The sequence below is a fragment of the Dipodomys merriami genome, unplaced genomic scaffold, assembly GCF_024711535.1.
Source record: "Dipodomys merriami isolate MVZ:Mamm:240054 unplaced genomic scaffold, mDipMer1.0.p SCAF_644, whole genome shotgun sequence".
NCBI lineage: Eukaryota > Metazoa > Chordata > Mammalia > Rodentia > Heteromyidae > Dipodomys > Dipodomys merriami.
In genome coordinates this window covers 353765-372583 of record NW_027206229.1, presented here as the reverse complement: position 1 = coordinate 372583, position 18819 = coordinate 353765, and the positions used below count along the sequence as shown (strand labels likewise).

Genomic DNA, 18819 nt, shown 5'->3' with positions numbered 1-18819 from the left:
AGATCTCAGCCTCCAGAATAGCTAGATTACAGGCATGAGCCACTGGCACCCAGCTATGTGGGCTGCTCTTGTCAGTGCTTCACAAGCTCTGTGCTAGACTGAGACTAGTCTCCTGGCACTCATGCTCACCACTTGCCTTGATGATTCACATACCCTTCTTGCACCCAGAAATTCCTGCACACCCACACACAGACCAGAAGCCAAAACGAGTGTCTATTTTCTTTTTAAACCCAACTGTTTAGGAGCAATTATAAAAACTTCTCCCACATACCAGAACCCCAGAACTCCCCACCCAGGAAAGGAAGAGATTTAGGCTCCTAGCCCCACATTCTTCTACGCTGCAGTGTAGAAGGGACAATGTGGGTAGGTAAGGGATTACCCTAGTCCCTGAGAAGGCAGAGAGGCTGGATGGCCTGCTCTTCCCCAGGCATGGAGGCCTCAGTGCCTCCCCTTACTCCTGCAGCACCAGCAAACCTAAAGGTAGACACATCAACTTCCCCCTCTTGGAAGGCCCCTAGTGCTACTATCTGGATAGGGAGAAGGTTAGAGTATTGCTGCTGATGGCATTTAGTGAGCATAGAGATGGCATGGAGGGGCCCTGCCTCCTTCTACTCCTCCCATCTTCCTACTAAGGAGATGTGTGTGTGTGTGTGTGTGTGTGTGTGTGTGTGTGTGTGTGTGGACAGACAACAAAGGAACAAATGAGAGAACAAAATGAATTGATAATAAGTTAAATTAGTAAGTGAATAAATAAACTTAATAAATGACAATAAATAAGACACATAAACAAAGAGGGACAAAAAAGAAAAGCCATGTAAGAATGTAACCACTTGCCCCCAACCTGGGGGGATCTAGGCTGGCACACTAAGTAAAGTGGTAAGTTTCCCTTATCTTTAAGTAGGGGACACCACAGGGGCAAGAGGCACAGGGGAGAGGAAGCTCCAGGTTTATAAAGACTGTTCTACCACACAGACAGAGACTGCTGGGAACTTGGAGGGAGATGCATGTTCCCACTCAGAGTATAGACTCGAGGGTCCAGAGGTGGCAGTGAGGGGGCAAAGATAGATGCCCACACTTAGGACACAAGACCTCTGTTGGCAGTAATGGGGGCACAGGTAACTGACAGCTATGCTCAGATAAACACGCCAGGCAGGGGACAGGAAGATAAACAAGCCAGACAGAGCCTGTAGTATCACAGACAAGGAAAGAGACATCTAGTTACTTGGCAGTGATGGCGGTGGCAAGTACTTGTGCTTAGTAAAGGCAGGGTCAAGAGCCAGGGCCTGCACCTGGCAGGACCATGGCTGGGAGGGATACCCCTATCCGAGGGCTCTGAGTCACTTCTACTTGGCAGTGGAGACCTACAGTGTCTGACACAGTGCCTTGAACATGGTAGGCACTCGTATACATATGACAAATGAGTGAATGAATTAGGATGTCAGACAGGCTGTGGCTGCTTGGGTTGAGGACATAGAACATCTTCATGGCAGTAAGGGGGAGACATTCCCATAGGGCAGTGTTGTAGGACCCCTTGGTGTTTCCCAAGGGGCAACTGCCCTTGGGCATAGACACACTATTGCACCCTAAGAGCTAAGGCCAATATGACCAAGGATTTCACATGTTGGCAGAGAGCTGGGGGCCCCGGGGGGTGGCTGATTCTGGCACTGATGGCCTGGGTGCTTGTGCTGTCCCTGGAGGCTTGGCCAGGAGCCCTGAAGGGGGCAGACGCTCACTTCCAGAAGCTTTTCGCCCAGGAGAGCCATCACCTGTTGCCCTCTGAGGCAGAGAAGGTTGGGAGGCTGAGAGTGGGCGACCCCGGGGTCCCAGCCGCCTTCCACCTCCTCCTGGGGGTGGGCCCAGCAGAGACACCTGGGAGCGCCCAGCCCGGGATAGGCTGGCATGGAGTGTTCGGGCAGGTGGGGCAGGCAGACGGGAGGTGGATGCCCAAGGTCCCCTGGCCAGCAGAGGACCAGCTCGGACAGGTACCAGTGGGGAGGCTGGGGATCCTGCTGAGCGGCGAGCAGAGCGAGCAAGAAGAGTGGCTGGAGAGTCAGGGGAGAGGGGCAGAGAACCCCGCTGGTGAGTCAGGGCAATGGCCACATTGGACGTCATGGCAGCTGCTTGAAGGGGGGCATGTACCAGTGGCTCCCACAGCACTGGCTTTCCACTTAGCCGGGCTCCTGTGCCTGGGGCCAAGCCACGGACACCCCGAGCCATGTCCCTGTCGTGTTGCACCAAATGCTGCTCCATGATGCCACCACTGCTGCTGGGACTCGGCTCAGAGCGCTTCCTCTGCAGGATGGAATTCTTCTTGCCTAGAAGATGTCCCAGCAGAGAGGAGTTAGAAAGGAATCCAAGATGGAAGCTGGATTTCAAAGTATTTGAGGGTAACAGGATGGAGTGGAGGGTGTGGGGAATGAGAGTCAGGATTACAGCGATGGCTCTGGGGGGGGGAGGGTAGATCTTGGAAGACAGGGCTGAAGGAAAAGAATATGAATTGGAGATAGTCTGGTTCAGAGGCTGGTACTCAGGACTCAAGGCATAAGGAAGGTTGATGTTATAGCCATGGGCACAACATGTTGAGATCAGGACTGAGGATGATGTGCCTCAGTACTAAAATGTCTGTTGGGGCATTTGCTGGGACTGGGTGGGTTGGGATGTGGTGCCAAAGCATTAGAACCTAGACTTCCTGCTACAGAGATAGGAAGAGGTGCAGAGCAGATGGGGTGGGCAGGCCTCACCGATGCGGCGCAGGCGATCCATGGCCACGGTCTCAAAAGCCCGTCGCATCATGGGGAACTCTTCCAGCACAGCATTGAAGTGATCCACACTGAGTGAGTAGAGGCGGCAGTAGGTGTCAGCCCTCACGCTGGCTGTGCGCCGGCCCCGAGTCAGCAGGCAGATCTCTGCAGAAGTTGGAAGGCTCAGGACCCCTTTCCCAAAGCTCCCTTTCCCCGTGAGCTCCCTCTTACAGGGCCTGTAGATGCTAACCCAGAATTCTGACTCCTTGTTAAACTTGGAGAAACTAATGATTACTTTTACCCCAGGATACCAAATATTCCAAGCATTGACCTTCCCAATGTCTGAAAACGGCTCTCTGTCCTTCTCATGCTCTCCAAGTTGCAGTTGACGAATAGGCAGGTTTTGCTGACTCCAAGACTCCTAGCTACTCCACCTTAATCCTCAGTCCCATTGCTTTATACTCAGGGATAGACCTGGGGTATCTTCCCTGCCCACCCCTTTGAATGACCACCAAGGAGCTCCCTAGAGGAGAAAAGCAGAGCTAAAAGGAAGCCATGTGAAACATGATGCGATTGATGGCTTGGGGACTGTCGTTTTGAGCCTCACTTTGGGCAGCAGTTGGCAGAACTGTTCCCCACTGTCACATGCTGGGTCCATAGATCATACCACCAGGTCAAACCTCAGGTCCCTGAGATAGCTGGGCTTCATTCCTATCTTTTTCTTAACCCATAGGGATCCTGAATTTTACTGCTTGGGCCATAAAAGGCCTCAACGTTAGGGCTATGCATTGGAATCTCCTGAGGGTTGGGTTTTTTTAATTTATTTGTTTGGTTCATTTGATTTCAACTCAGGGCTTTGTGCTAGGAAGGACACTGTCACAAGCCCCAATCTCCACCTTATTTTTGTGCCAATACTGGGACATGTTTTGTATTTGTATGTGGGCTTGAACTGGGGCTTGAACTCAAGGTGCGGGTGCTGGCCCTGAGCTTTTCTGCTCAAGGCTAGCACTCTACCACTGGAGCCACAGCTCTACTTCTGGCTTTTTTTGGTGGCTAATTGGAGATGAGTCTCACAGATGCTCCTAGCTACTCAGGAGGCTGGAACTGAAGATTGAGCTAGGATTACAGGCATGACCAACGAGCACCATATTGTTTTCCTGGTTAATTTCTCTTAAGACTTTTCTGCCAGGCTGGTTTTGAATGTCCCAAGCAACTAGAATTACAGGTGTGCTCTCCTGGTGTCTAATTTTTATCTTTCAAAGACAGTCTCATTATGAGAGCTGGTCTAGACTTCAATCCTGTTTATTCTGTCTGTATAGTTGGGATGACAGGTGTGTAGCACCACACTAATTTTTTTTATTGGCTAAGATCAACTTTTTTTTTTTTTTTGGTCTGTTGTAAGGCTTGAACTCTGGGCCTGGGCTCTGTCCCTCAACTCTCTAGTTCAAGGCTAGCGCTCTACCACTTGAGCCACAGCGCCACTTCCAGTTTTCTGAGTGGTTCATTGGAGTCTCATGGACTTCCCTGCCGTGTCTGGCTTTGAACCACCAAGATCAACATTTTGCACAGGCTGGCCTCCAACTACAATCCTCTGGATCTCCACTTCCCAATTAGTTAGAATTACAGACATGAGTCACTACACCTGGTCTCCAAAGAACCTTTTGTAAAAACACAGCTCCAGGCCCTAGGCCTAGAGATTCTTATTGCATAGGTCTGGTGAGGACCTGGAATTTGGTTGCATAGCTAGATAGGGACCCTGTTCCAAGGAGTAGCTTCCATCTGTCCAATGTTTGCAACTACCCCCACCTCCTCCCTGAGGCTTGCTGACCCCCAAAGTAGGATCCATCAGTGAGGCGGGTGTCCTGGGCACCACGTGCCAGCACGCTGAGCAGCCCATGCTGGATGAAGTACATCTTCCTGCCCACGGAGCCCTCACGCACCACGAGGTCTCCTGGCTGGAAGACCTCAAAGCGTAGCTTGGTGAGCACTGCGGTGACGAAGCTGGGGTCAGCATGGGCAAACAGAGGCATGTGGGCTACTAGGCCCCGACAGGTGAAGTTAATGATCTCCTGGGCAGAAAAGAGGCTTGTTAGCTGGCTGTGTACTCCCCCCATCCCAAGATGTCCCCACCTAACCCATCTGTCTCTAGATATTGCACCCCTAGATCAAGACCTGAAAAAGGCTAGGATTATTGCAGGGGACTTGGAACCATCCCTAAGCTCCAGTCTTCAGAACACTCCCATGGGTCCTCATGGAAACACTTCTCCCAAATAGAACCCCCTGAAGTCTTTCCTCCATATATATTTCACTCCCACAAGACCTTCAAGAAAGACCTAAGAAGCCCTTCTAACACCTGGCCTCTGTAAGGGCCTCTAAAGGCTTCACTCCTCACAGGAGCATCTGTAGACCAATATTTCCTACTCCCAGACAGCACCCTAGAAGTCAGGATCCTTGATAAGCCCCACCCTCGGAGCCCAGCCCAGCCCAGCCCAGCCCCACCTCCCGCAGTGGCTCGCTCAGCTCGCCTAGGATGCTCTCCTCATCAAACATCTTGCCCTGGTAGCGATGCTCGTAGTACTCATGGATGCGCTGCCGTGTGTCAGCTGGCAGCTTGTGGAAGGACATGTACTGCTCCACCTGCTTGTACTGGAGGGCCAACCCATTGTCAGCAGAAAAAGTATACAGACATAGAGCCAGAACAAGGGAGGGGGAGGTGAAAGGTCATAGACGCAGGTCAGACCCAGAGGGGTAAAACATTGAGCCGGACATGGACACACAGGGCCACAGAGGACATATCGATAATGGTAAATATAGGGAAGACACACAGCAGTCACAGAAAAACCCAGATATGAGCAGAGGAGGGGTCCAATAACAAAATTCAGCACAAACAAGGAAAAGGTTCACATAGGGTATGGGACAAATGGTCATGAGGCAGGGAAGAACATAGAGGCTTATCAAAATGGGCCTTAAGTTGAGCTACCCAATTTTCAGCACCTCTCCATGCCCACCCCTTCCCTCTCCTGTCCCTGCTGACCTTCTCTTGGTACTGACGCCGGGAAGAGTCCAGGGACTGGATGAGTGCAGTGGCATGACCGATGAACATGGCGTAGCACGTGGCACCCACAATCATGCTGAGCATGGTGAGCCAGACGTCAGGCATGCCTACAGGTGCCTGCTGCCCATAGCCAATGCACAGCATGTGGCTCATGGCCTTGAACAGGGCGTGGGAATACTGGCGGCCCCACGAATGGTTCTGGGGGGCAGAGTACATTGTAGATCTGGGCATGGGTCCCTCAGAACCTCACTCTTTAGCTGCCTCTTTTTCTCTTTGAGTCCTTCTACTTCAGACCTTCCTTCAGGAGACACTTGTTTGATTGTGGAGTCCCTTGAAGCACAAGGGGCCTGTTTTGCAACTTGGGGGGACCTCAGTTTCTGCCTAGGCTTCCTTTACTTGCCCGCTCCCTCCAACACACAAGGACTCCATCTGGAACTCTCTCCTTTCACCTCCCTCCAACCCACCTCCTCTTATCTTCTCTGTTGATTATCTCTGACCTCCTGCTCCCAGGTCCATCCCTGTTACTTGGTCAGAAGAGCCCTTAGAAAGCCCAGGAGTGGCAGAGCTGTGGGGGCTTCTCACCACCATGCGGTTCATGGAGACCCAGCAGTCGGGAGGAAAGTCCTGCAGCATGGGGACCAGGAACTGCAGACAGCCATCCCAGTGACAGAGGAGCAGCATCATCCCAATGAGGTTGAAGATGCGAACCACAGCGCTGGCCAGGTCATAGGTCATGTGAAAGATCTGAGGAGTCCGAGGAAGGGCTGCTGTGGACAGGAACCCCTCCCTGCTGGTCCTCCTCCAGTCCTAGCCTTGCAAATTCTCTTTGAACTTCTCTCTTGCCCCAGCTTCCCTGAATTAAAAAAATGTGGCTACTATTTTTTTTTTGTACAGTTTTATAGCATGCACACAGAACTAATACAAAGTAGGTTGTGTTATTATTTTCATCTCGTAGATAGGAAAAGTGAGGCCAATCAAGTGCCTAGAATCACATAGTAAGTGCCACAGCAGAGACTCAAACTGGTCTGCTGCACAGGTGTAGCATAGAAAAGAGGAGAAGGGGGCTTTTTACAATGTAAGGTTCAGGCCAAGTGTATAAGAACTAGAGCAGGCAGCTCTTCCTCTCCAACAAAAGTAATCCTAACAACTAATTTGCTGAGAACTTACTAGGCTACAGATGCCTTTCTAAGTGCTTTATACGAATTAACTCCTTTAATCCTTCAACTAAATCATAATTAAATATATGATTACCATCTTAGAGAGTAAGAATCAGTCTTGTATATATTTTAGATTTTAAAAATTAGGATCTGACCCCCAGGAAATGAGTTTGTTTGCTATTCCTGGGGCTTGAACTCAGGGCCTAGGCACTGTCCCTGAGCTTCTTTTGCTCAAGGCTAGTACTCTACCACTTGAGCCACAGTGTTACATCTGGCTTTTTCTGTTTATGGGTACTGAGGAATCAAACCCAGGGCTTCATGCATGCTAGGCAAGCACTCTACCACTAAGGCACATCCCCAGGCAGGAAATGAGATTTTTAGAACCTGTACTCCCAACCACTGAACTCTGCTGCCCTGACTTAGCCACGTCTTCTTTCCATCCATCTTCTACCCAGCCATCAACTAGCTCTAAAGTGTTTATCCAGTTGCTGTGCATTACCCTCCAGCACCGCCTGCCCCGCCCCAGGTCTCATTCATCCAACACTTATTCTGTTCCTGTCAATTCTTCCATGGAAGCCTCATCTACCTGCCCCATCCCATAAAGTCACCAGGATCCCCACCCACAGCACCCTCCCACTGAGGAATCTGCAAGCCCCCCTGCCCACCTCCCCACCCCACCTCCTCCCACTGGTGTATGTAGCGGATGAGGCGGGAGAGGCGGAGCAGTCGCAGCAGGCTGAGGATCTTGGTAAAGCGAACGATGCGCAATGCTCTCGCTGTTTTGTAGACCTCAGCATCCAGCCTTGGCTCTAGCTCCACCACTAGGAAAATGTAATCCACTGGGATAGAGGAGATGAGGTCAACCAGGAACCAGGTACGCAAATAGCGAGTGCGGATGGCACGTGGTGCCAACAGGATCTCAGAGCCCTCCTCCACTACAATGCCCGTTCGGAAGTTGAGCACCAGATCCAGCAAGAAGAAAGTGTCAGAGAGGACATTGAAGACAATCCAGGGTGGGGAGTTCTCCTCCTTGAAAAAGGTGATACCCACTGGCAGTACGATGAGGTTTCCCACCATCAGCAGCAGCATGATCAGATCCCAGTAAAACCTAAGAGAGGATTGGAATGCAGAGTAAGACCAAGGTGATGTTTCACCAGTACAACAAGGACAGAGGTCTGACACTGCCAAGAAAGAGTGGGCAGAATATAGATTAGAATATAGATTAATGGTCACTAGGAGGGAAAATTAGGACCATCATTTGGGAAACTAGTTCCATATCATTTAGTTAAGTCAAACATTTGCATTCCCTGCAGAGCAACAATTCTGTCCCTAGGAACACATGCACTTTAGGGAATGTGCTCCAAGACATATACACAGGAAACTTACAGCAGGATTAAATTTGGTACAATTCAAATGACTATCTATAGAAAATGTAGGTAGGACAAGAAAGGGGCTGACAATATGCCTACTAGGCAAAATACTATGAGTTTCAGCGTCACCAAAGGAAAAAAATCCTACATATAAATATGCTGCAACATATTCACTCTATATCTAGGAAACCACTCAACTATAGCTACATTCAGTAGTAGTAGAGGTGGATCTCTCAAATTCAATGTTGAGCAGAAGAAACAAAGAAACATGATATATATCCAGATGCAAAGAAATATGATACATATCCAAATGATTCCACTGGCACTATGTTTCAAAACCAGGCAAAACTAAACTATATACATTGCTTTAGAATTCACAGAAAAGTAACAAAATTGTTTTAGAAATTAAAGAGTCCCAGAGGGGCTGGGAATGTTGCTTATTTGTAGAGTGCTTGGCTATCATGCATGAGCTCTGGGTTCAATTCCTCAGTACCACATAGAAAAAGCTGGAAGTGACACTGTGGCTCAAGTGGTAGAGTTCTAGCCTTGAGCAAAAGAAGCTCAGGGATGGGGCTGGGAAGGTGGCTCAGTGGTAGAGTGCTTACCTTGCATGCATGAGGCCCTGGGTTCAATTCCTTAGCACCACATAAGCAGAAAAGGCCAGAAGTGGTGCTAAGGCTCAAGTGCTAGAGTGCTAGTCTTGAGCAGAAGAGCTGAGGGACAGCACCCAGGCACCCAATGCCCCGCTGGCGAAGAAGAAGAATAAGAAGGAGAAGGAGAAGGAGAAGGAGGAGAAAGAGAAGGAGAAGGAGAAGGGGAGAAGGAGAAGGAGAAGAAGGAGAAGAAGAAGAAGAGGAGGAGGAGGAGGAAGAAGGCTCATGTAATTGTAACCTCTCTATATGGTATTCTCACAATAAAAAAAAAACTTATTAAAACTAAATTTAAAAAATAAAAATAAATAAGAAGCGGGGTGCCAGTGGCTCACGCCTGTAATCCTGGCTACTCAGGAGGCTGAGATCTGAGGCTCACGGTTCAAAGCCAGCCCGGGCAGGAAAGTCCATGAGACTCTTATCTCCAATAAACCACTAGAAAACCAGAAGTGGCACTGTGGCTCAAGTGGTAGAGCACTCACCTTGAGCTAAAGAGCTGAGGGATACACCCAAGCCCAGAGTTCAAGCCCCAGGATGACAATGATGAAGAAGAAGAGGAGGAGGAGGAGGCGGAGGAGGAGGGGGAGGAGGAGGAGAAGCAGCAGCACCATTATATACTTAGCCTGGTCTAGGCCACAAGTACTTTGTGTGTGTGTGTCAGTCAGGGGACTTGAACTCAGGGATAGGTGCTGCCCCTGAGTTCTTTTTGCTCAAGGCTAGCATGCTAGCACAGCCACAGCTCCACTCTAGTTTTCTGGTGGCTAATTGGAGATAAGAGTCTCATGAACTTTCCTACCCTGGCTGGCTTTGAACAATGATCCTTGGATCTCAGCCTCCTGAGTAGCTAAGATTATAGGTATGAGCCACCAGCACTGGGCACAAGTTCAATTTTCAACATAATCCTCCCTCCACACACACACACACAAATCTACATAGGAGGTTCGGAGCTAGTCTAGCAGATAAATTTGAGAGACTTGTATCTTCAATTAAGGAGTAAAAACCTAGAAGTGGAAGCATTGTTCAAATGGTAGACTGCCAGCCTTTAGCAAAGAAAAGTTACTCAAGAGTGTAAGACCCACTGGTTGCTGGTTGGCTTATGCCTGTAATCCTAAACTACTCAAGAAGTCGAGATCTGCCAGGTGCTGGTGGCTCATGCCTGTAATCCTAGCTACTCAGGAGGCTGAGATCTGAGGATCGCGGTTCAAAGCCAGCCAGGGCAGGAAAGACTGTGAGACTCCTATCTCCAATAAACCACCAGAAAGCCGAAAGTGGCACTGTAGCTCAAGTGTTAGAGCGCTCGCCTTGAGCTGAAGAACTGAGGGACAGCACTCAGGCCCAGAGTTCCAAGAGTTCAAGCTCCACAACTGAGAAAAAAAAAAAAAAAAAGAGGCTGAGATCTGAGATCTGAGGATGGCAGTTCAAAGCTACTCTGGGCAGAAAAGTCCCTGTGACACTCTTATCTCAATTAACCAACAGAAAACAGAAGTGGTGTTGTGGATCAAAGTGATAGAGTGCTAGCCTTGAGCAAAAAAAGTTACAGAACAGAGTCCGGACCCTGAGCTCAAGCCCCACAACTGACAAAAAAAAAAGGGCAGGGGAGGGAGGGTGGTTTGGAAATGTGGCTCAGTGGTAGAGTGCTTACCTAGCATGCATGAAGCTCTGGGTTCAATTCCTCAGTACCACATAAACAGAAAAGACTGGAAGTGGCACTATGACTCAAGTGGCAGAGTGTTATCCTTGAGCAAAAGAAGACAAGGACAGTGCCTAGGCCCTGAGTTCAAACCCCAGGACTGGCAAAAAAAAAAAAAAAAAGTGTGAGGACCTGAGTTCATGCCCTAGTACTGCAAAAGGAAAAAAGGATGGGCTGGGAAGGTGGCTCAGTGGTAGAGCGCTTGCCTTGCATGCATGAGGCCCTGGGTTCGAAAGCCGGAAGAACCACTGTGCAAGTGGTAGAACGCTAGCCTTGAGCTGAAGAGCTGAGGGACAGCGCCCAGGCCCAGAGTTCAGGCCCCATGACTGGACCCCAAAAAAAAAAGAAAAGAAAAGAAAAGAAAAAAGGATTTGGGAATGTGAGACATCACTTAGTGAGGCTTCTACAATGATAGCAATATACACCTCTTTTTTCTCATGTTCCTAGGGCTTGAGCTCAGGCCTCAGACACTATGGACACTGAGCTTTTTTTTTGCTCAAGACTGGCACTTCAGCCAAAGCTCCACTTACAAGCCGTGTGTGTGTGTGTGTGTGTGTGTGTGTGTGTGTGTGTGTGTGTGTGTGTGTGTGTGTGTATGTGTATTTGTGATTAATTGTAGATACGAATCTCAGGTTCCTTCCTTCTTCCCTCCCTCCCTCCCTCCCTCCCTTCTTCCTTCCTTCCTTCCTTCCTTCCTTCCTTCTTTCTTTCTTTCCTTCTTTCTTTTTCTTTTTGTCAGTCATGGAGCTTGAACGCTGGGCCTGGGCGCTGTCCCTCAGGTCTCCAGCTCAAGGCTAATACTCTACCACTTGAGCTGCAGCGTCACTTCTGGTTTTCTGGTGGTTTATTGGAGATAAAAGTCTCCTGGGGCTGGGAAGGTGGCTCAGTGGTAGAGCGCTTGCCTTGCATGCTTGAGGCCCTGGGTTCGATTCCTCAGCACCACATAAGCAGAAAAAAAAGCCGGAAGTGGCGTTGTGGCTCAAGTGGTAGAGTGCTAGCCTTGAGCTGAAGAGCTGAGGGACTGCGCCCAGGCCCAGAGTTCAGGCCCCACGACCAGACCCAAAATCAAAACAAAACAAAGAGTCTCCTGGACTTTGCTGCTCAGGCTGGCTTTGAACTGTGATCCTCAGATCTCAGTCTCCTGAGTTGCTAGGATTACAGGTGTGAGCCCCAGTGCCCAACTCTCAGGTACTTTCCTGACGGGCTGGCTTTGAATTGTGATGCTCAGATCTTGGCTTATTGAGCAAATAGGATTAGAATCATGAGCCACCAGCGCCCAGCAATGTACACCTCTTGACATAAATAGTTGTTACATAAAAGCTTGCTTTATAATTATAGATATACATGATATACATATATGTATGTGTATATATTCATCCCTACTATGTGAAACTGGTGTCATCATTATTAAATATTTTAAAATTTGTAAAAGCAGATATAGTACTCTATGTTAACTTCACAAGGTTGTTAAAATTTTTCCTTCGAGACAATGGATGTGACAATGCTGTACAAATAGTATTTGGTGCTATGACTCACCCACCCTTTAGTCCCAGATTTGAGAAAAGGTTGCTGCTTCTCTAGCTCTCTGACCATTCCTAGTCTAGGACCTCATGTCTTCCTCAGCCTCTCCCACCCATTCCTTCTCTACAGCACCACTGGACCCATAAAATCCTATTACTCTGTGAGGTGGTCTATTACCCTACCTCCTGACTGAACTAAGCACTAAGCTTTCTAGGGATTTCCACCCCCCCCCACCTCCCCCACACACCAGCACCTTTGATGGCTGCACACAGAAGAACTCCTAAGGAGATCCCAAGGCAGTGAGACTTGAGCTATGCATTCCTTTTCTTTTCTAACCTCCCTGCACCTGCTGGGTGTGCCCACTGAGACTCCGGTTGAGCCTAGGCAAGGGAAAGCTAGACTGCTTTGGCAGAAGCTGTGGAAAAAAGGAGGTCAGTAGGGAGCATGGTGAAGCCTTCATTCAGAGAAAAATTAGTGGATAATCTGAGAGACTCAAATACCTATGGTGGTTTTAATTTTAGTACACATCTAATCCTAGCATAAAGCCAAAACACAACCCGGTCTGACTGTGATTGCAAAATCAATCCTTCAGCCCCTGAGAGGGAACTAGGTGATTCCCAAATCAAGGTCCCCAGGAAGCCCCTCAAACTGTGTGCTTAAAAAACAAACCCTTTAGTGTGCCCCCCCCCTTTTTGGGTTGCTGAAGAAAGATCTTGCGTTGTGAGATACTGGGAGAGAAGAAAAGGTTTGCTTAAGCCATCAGTGCATCTTCACAGCCTGACTCACAGGCGGTCACAAGCCCGGCGGGTGATGCAAGTAGAAGATGGAGAAAAGGCACAATCATAAGGGGGATGTGGCTTCTGGGGACAAATCTGAGGGTGAACTGGGGGAGGGGAGGAAGATCCAGGGGAGACTAGAAAAGGTGCACTGGCAAGGTGAAAGCCAGGCAGTAAAAAGAGAAGTAGAAGGACAATGGGAGCAAAAGGAACAATTAATGTGGATGTCTCTGGATGCACAATAATTAATCTAAATCTCCAACTGTGTTTCCTTCACACTTTGTCTTTTCCCAGGTTAGCAGCTCCGCACACATCTCCACCTCATCCAAAAACTGTCCTTCATTTCCCCCAAGGACAGGGCTGCTCTCCTCCCCTAGCGACCTTGATGTAGAGGTACAGCTTGATGGGGACTGTAAAATGGCCCAACCCCCACTTTCAGTCCCTTCTCCCGAGGAATCACCTGGGCGGTGGTCCTGCTTTGCTGCCTTAACCGCTTTGAGTTTTGGCCCCGCCCCACAGCACCCGCCTTCAGCACCAGGGACAGCAACCAGAGCTGTGGTCAGGACCCCCCACCCCTTCCCAGGGTCCCTATCTCTCTAGGTAGCTTATCCAGCTGAGATAGACAGGTGCTGGGGGTGGGGTAGAGGGTGGCATCTAGCAGGGTTCGACTTCTCCTCAAGCTGACCCGAGCCTTGGGATATGATATAAATTTTCAGATTCCAAACTAGGGTAGTCCCTGTGATCCAGATGGGCTACGGGGTTCCTGCAATGGGAAAACAAGACCTCTGGAGATTTCTTGATGTTTACTTGCCCTTTCTAGAGTCTCAGCCCGACAATCACGGAGGACCACCGGCCGAGGATAGCCTGCCCAGGAATTCCTAGGTTGGGTAGGGGGAGGAAATTCTCCTGCTGCACCGGGGACCCCTGGGTGACTCTGGAGGGTAGGGCGGGCCTGGCATCCGCGTCGCTGCCCACGGGGGTGGGATCAGTGTCCTCCGCCCTCCTGGCCGGGCCCCCAATACCGGAAGTCGCTGTAGGGGTGGATGATCCAGGCCCCCGCTGACTTCACCCGCTCCTGCTCGATTTCCACTGCCTTGTGGCTGCCGAACACCCGGAGGGAGAACTTGTTGACCGTGGGCTGCAGCAGCGTCCCGAGCTGCCTTCGCTTAGGCTCCGGCGCGGACCCCGGGTTCCGACCCGAGGCCGCGTTCGCTGGAGCCGGAGCAGCGGGAGGCGCCGCTTCCAGCCCGGGGGTCGTCCCTTCGCTGGCCCCGGCCGCCGACCGCTGCTCCGCCTCCATGACCGCCAGCTCACAAGCTTGGCCTCTCAGACCCCTCCGCAGCCATCCGGGGGTCCGCGACCCCTCAGGCGTAGGAGCCGGAGCAGCCCCGCAGGCTCGGAGCGGAGGCGTCGTCGGCTCCGAACCGCCAGCCCGCGCGGCGGAGGGGGTGTGTGCTCCGGGCCGCCGGCGGCGGGACTCGCTGCGCCCTCTGGCGCGGGCCGCGGGAACACTGGGCGGGGCGGCGGGGGCGGACCGAGGAAGCCGGGGCTGGGGGGAGGCGGGGGGGGGGGGGGGGGGGAGGGGGAAGACTCCGCGGTGGGTGTGGCCTAGCGCTCGGGGGTGGCCCCGCCGAGGTTTGGGCAGAGTAGGGGAAGCACAGCCGCCGCCGAGAGGGCGTGGCCTGCGGTTAATGGGCTTTTACTCTCTGAGAGCCAGAGAGGTGGGGCCATCTGCAAGTGGCGGGAAACAGCTTGCCGAAAGGGGGGCCAGGGCGTGGGGGAGCTGATGCGAGGAGAGAGGCGATCTGAGATCTGATATCAGAGATAATGTTTTATTTCGTTTTGCTTTGCCTTTTGAGACAAGAGTTTCACTGTGTAGCCTAGGCTGACCTTTGCTTCTTCTTCACTGCCCTTACCCATGGTTTTATGTCCCGATTCTGCACTCTCCTAAGTCTTTCCCTCCCTTTCTGAGCTCCTCCAAGCTGCTGCCCCTGCCATATTTCCTAATAGTGTCAACCAGCCTTCACCAATGCAAAAATTCTTCACTTAGTGGTTACCCAGGATACAAACATGAGTATAAAAGTTGTAGCTATTGGGCTGGGAGTGTGGCTTAGTGGTGAGTGCTCTTGCCTAGCATGTGTGAAGCCCTGGGTTCGATTACTCAGCACCACATAAACAGAAAAAGCCAGAAGTGGTGCTGTAACTCAAAGGGCAGAGTGCTAGCTCTGAGCAAAAGAAGCTCAGGGACAGTGTCCAGGCCCTGAGTTCAAGTCCCAGGACTGGCAAAAACAAAACAACAACAAGAAGTTGTAGCTAGGGACTGGGAAGGTGGCTCAGTGGTAGAGCACTTTCCTTGCATGCATGAGGCCCTGGGTTCGCACCACATAAGCAAAAAGAAAAAAAGCCGGAAGTGGCGCTGTGGCTCAAGTGGTAGAGCCTTAGCCTTGAGCTGAAGAGCTGAGGGACAGGGCCCAGGCCCAGAGTTCAGGCCCCACGATCGGACCCCCAAAAAGAAAGAAAGAAAGAAAGAAACGAAGGAATGAAAGAAACGAGAAAGAGAGAAAGGGAGGAGAGAAAAAGAAAGGAAGGGAGGAAGGAAAAGAAAAAAAGAAAGGAAAGAAAGAAAGAAAAGTCCCCCTGAAACTCTTATCTCCAATAAACTACTCAAAAAAGCCAAAAGTGGTGCTGTGGCTCAAATAGTAGAGTGCTATCCTTGAGCTAAAGAGCCCAGGGACAGTGCCTGTTAGGATCCATCACAACCATCCCAGGGGACCATGCAGAGGCAGGCAGGCACAGGAGAAAGATTAGTATAAGGTTTATTAGGGCTGGGCATGTGCCTTAGTGGTAGAGCCTAGCATGCATGAAACCCTGGGTTTGATTCCTCAGTACCACATAAACAGAAAAAGCTGGAAGTGGCGCTGTGACTCCAGTGGTAGAATGTTAGCCTTGAGTAAAAGAGGCTTAAGGACAGTGTCCAGGCCCTGAGTTCAAGCCCCAGGACTGGCAAAAAAACAAAATGAAACAAAAACAACAATAAGGCTTATTAGAAGGGTCATATCTCCCCTGGGAGAAGGAACACTGTGGCATCTGCCTCTATCCAGGAAGGTAGCTCTGGGGATAGTGGTGAGGTGAGTGCTCAGGTAGGACTGGGCAGAGAGAGGGAGTGGCCAACTATATGGTAGGAACTCTAGGGCAGAGAGGAGCTCAGGTCTGGGTGAAGCTGATGACTGGAGGTGAGGATCATGCTAACTATAGACAGTCCCTGAGTTCAAAAATCCCAACAACCAAAAAATAAAATAAAAGTCAATCTCTCCCAGCCTAATTCTTTTTTCATACTTTACCAGTCACACTTTTTTTTTTTTTATCATTTGTCTTTTTACCAGGTACATTTCCCCCCACCCCACCCCCCCCAGTCCTGGGGTTTGAACTTTAGGCCTAGGTGCTGTCCCTGAGCTTCTTGTCCCTTTTTCAAGGCTAGTACTCTACCTCTTGAGCCACAATTCACTTCTGGCTTTTTTGAGTACTTTATTGGAGATCAGAGTCTCATGGACTTTCTTGCTTGGTCTGGCTTCCAACTGCAATCCTCAGATCTCAGCCTCCTGAGTAGCTAGAATTATAGGTGAGAGCCATTGGCACCCAGCTACCAGTTACCTTTCTAAAACCTAAATACAAGCTTGAAGCCAGGAGCCCACACCTGTAATCCCTAGCTACTCAGGAGGCTGATAAAACAGGAGAATGTACGGAATCTAAGGCCTAGTGAAGGTAACTCAGAAATTATGGTATTTATAAACACAGAGGAGGTGCTGTCTTTGCTTCAAAGAGAGACAACAGGATGTATTCCTTCCTAAAGGATGCATTCCTCACCCAGGGATTAATAACTGTCTTTCTCACCCAAAGATTAACAACTGTCTGATAGATGTCCCAAAATGCAGATAGCAGGACACCTCCTTGTCTCAAGGATAGCGATCTGTTTTATGGCAAGATAGATTCTTACTTGGAAACACAGAGAATAACAACAGGTGTGATTAGAGCAAAGACAAAGCACCTAGCTATACATAAAACCAGACCCCCTGCCTTTACCCTATAAATAACCTAATAGTCCAAGGAGCTATGTCTTTCTGGGTGTCTCATGTGTGTATCTGTCTCTATGTCTCTCTGGATCTGTCTCTGCCTCTGTGTGTGCGTGCATGCGTCTATGTGTGTATGTGTGTGTGTGTGTGTGTGTGTGTGTGTGTGTGTGTGTGTCCCTATGAGAGTACCCACACACTGCTAGAATGTACCCTTGCCCTTCTATTTGTCTGCTTTTTTGTCTGTTTGTCAGCAGGACTGCTTGTTTACTTACTCAATAGAGCTCTCAAAGTTTTCTTTTTTTTTTTCCCCAAGTTTTCTTATCATTGTGACTTGTCCAAAAATTCTTATTCTGTCATTGAAGTCAAAGACCCTAAGTGAAGAGTTTCTATATTTAAAAGGAAGCTTCATGGCTGGGGAGTTGGCTCAGTGGTAGAGTGTTTGCCTTGCATGCTTGAGGCCCTGGGTTCGATTCCTCAGCACCACATAAGCAGAAAAAAAAAAGCCGGAAGTGGTGCTGTGGCTCAAGTAGTAGAGTGCTTGCCTTGAGCTGAAGAGCTGAGGGACAGTCCCCAGGCCGAGTTCAGCCCCCACGACCAACAAAATAAATACATAAATAAATAAAAGGAAGCTTCACTAAAGCTCACCTCCATCAGGCAACAGCTGAGATCTGGTTTGAAGCAAAGCCAAGAAGGAAATTCCAGGAGGCTCTTATTTCCAATTAACCACCTAAAAGCTAGAAGTGGGGCTGTGGTACAGGGTTAGCCTTGAACAAAAAAGCCTAGGGACCTTACCCAGGTCCTGAGTTCAATCCCTAATACCCATAAAAAAACAAAACAAAACAAAACAAAGGGGGCTGGGAATATGGCTTAATGGTAGAGTGTTTTTCCTGCCCAGGGTTGGCTTTGAACCTCGATCCTCAGATCTCAGCCTCCTGAGTAGCTAGGATTACAAGCGTGAACCACCAGTGCCTGGCTCCCCTGAGCTCTTTTGCTCAAGACTAGCACTGTACCACTTTGAGTCACAGCTCCGCTTTTGGCTTTTTTGGTAGTTTTGAAATAGATGTGGCCAGCACCATCTTGGCCATGTGGAGGATGATAGGGTCTGGCATCTTGTATTCATGGTGGGGGAAGGTGAAAGCACTGGCTGATCGTTTACTAAACCTGTCAGTCTAGTACCTGGGCCTGGGAATTTCCTGTGGCCCTGCCCCCTAACCCGACCCTATTTAGGCCTGGTCCATCTCAGGAGCCAGGATGCTATGCCACTTGTCTCCATGTTCATATCCTGTCTTCTATCTCCTGGTTCTTCTCTGGTCACCATGGTGTCCAAATTCAGATCTCCATTGGAGCTGTATTGGTTTATTGGCATTTTTGTTCTTTCTTTCCTCTCTGGCCTTTATGCCAGTTTTTTGTTTTTTTTTTTTAAACCGTGCTAAGTGTATTTACTGGCTGCTGGTCTTTGAGACAGGAGTCTACCAGGCAGTTGCTAGCCTTTTAATAAAGACTCTTAAGATCTGACATCTCAAAAATGTGGCTTTTCCATTTTCTCACCTTACAACAGTTTATTGTAAATAAGTATTCTAAGGTCTGAGTCAGCTTGCCAATGATTAAGGCTCCACCCTGTGTCCACCTGTTTATAAAAATATGTTACAATTTCCGGATACTAAGCCACATTCCCAGTCCTAGTTTATACATTTTTTAAGTCTCAAAACACAGTTCTCAAATGGGTTACAACAGGCCCAGATTGTTCCCTTCTCTTCTTCTCCACACCCCCCGCCCCCCAGGCTCAAGT

General features: G+C 49.6%; 1 protein-coding gene across 1 annotated transcript; it reads right to left on the bottom strand.

Annotated features, from left to right (window-relative positions):
• Nucleotides 1-236: 236 nt before the first annotated feature.
• Nucleotides 237-14260, bottom strand: LOC138815482 (potassium/sodium hyperpolarization-activated cyclic nucleotide-gated channel 3). Its single transcript, XM_070004902.1, has 8 exons — nucleotides 13983-14260; nucleotides 7632-8061; nucleotides 6379-6540; nucleotides 5776-5994; nucleotides 5241-5387; nucleotides 4570-4810; nucleotides 2742-2906; nucleotides 237-2315 (listed from the first exon to the last, which is right to left on the bottom strand). The coding sequence occupies exons 1-8, from the start codon at nucleotides 14258-14260 to the stop codon at nucleotides 1615-1617; spliced, it is 2343 nt and encodes a 780-aa protein (XP_069861003.1). The 3' UTR covers nucleotides 237-1614.
• Between the last annotated feature and the right edge of the window lie 4559 nt (nucleotides 14261-18819).

What these genes read in the sequence shown, in the direction of transcription:
- LOC138815482 (XM_070004902.1), bottom strand. Translation starts at nt 14,260, where the DNA reads ATGGAGGCGGAGCAGCGGTCGGCGGCCGGGGCCAGCGAAGGGACGACC. An exon ending in TGATGGATCCTACTTTGGGG is followed by an intron (nt 2,907 to 4,569) that starts GTCAGCAAGCCT and finishes CAACTTCTGCAG; the next exon opens with AGATCTGCCTGCTGACTCGG. An exon ending in GGATCGCCTGCGCCGCATCG is followed by an intron (nt 2,316 to 2,741) that starts GTGAGGCCTGCC and finishes GACATCTTCTAG; the next exon opens with GCAAGAAGAATTCCATCCTG.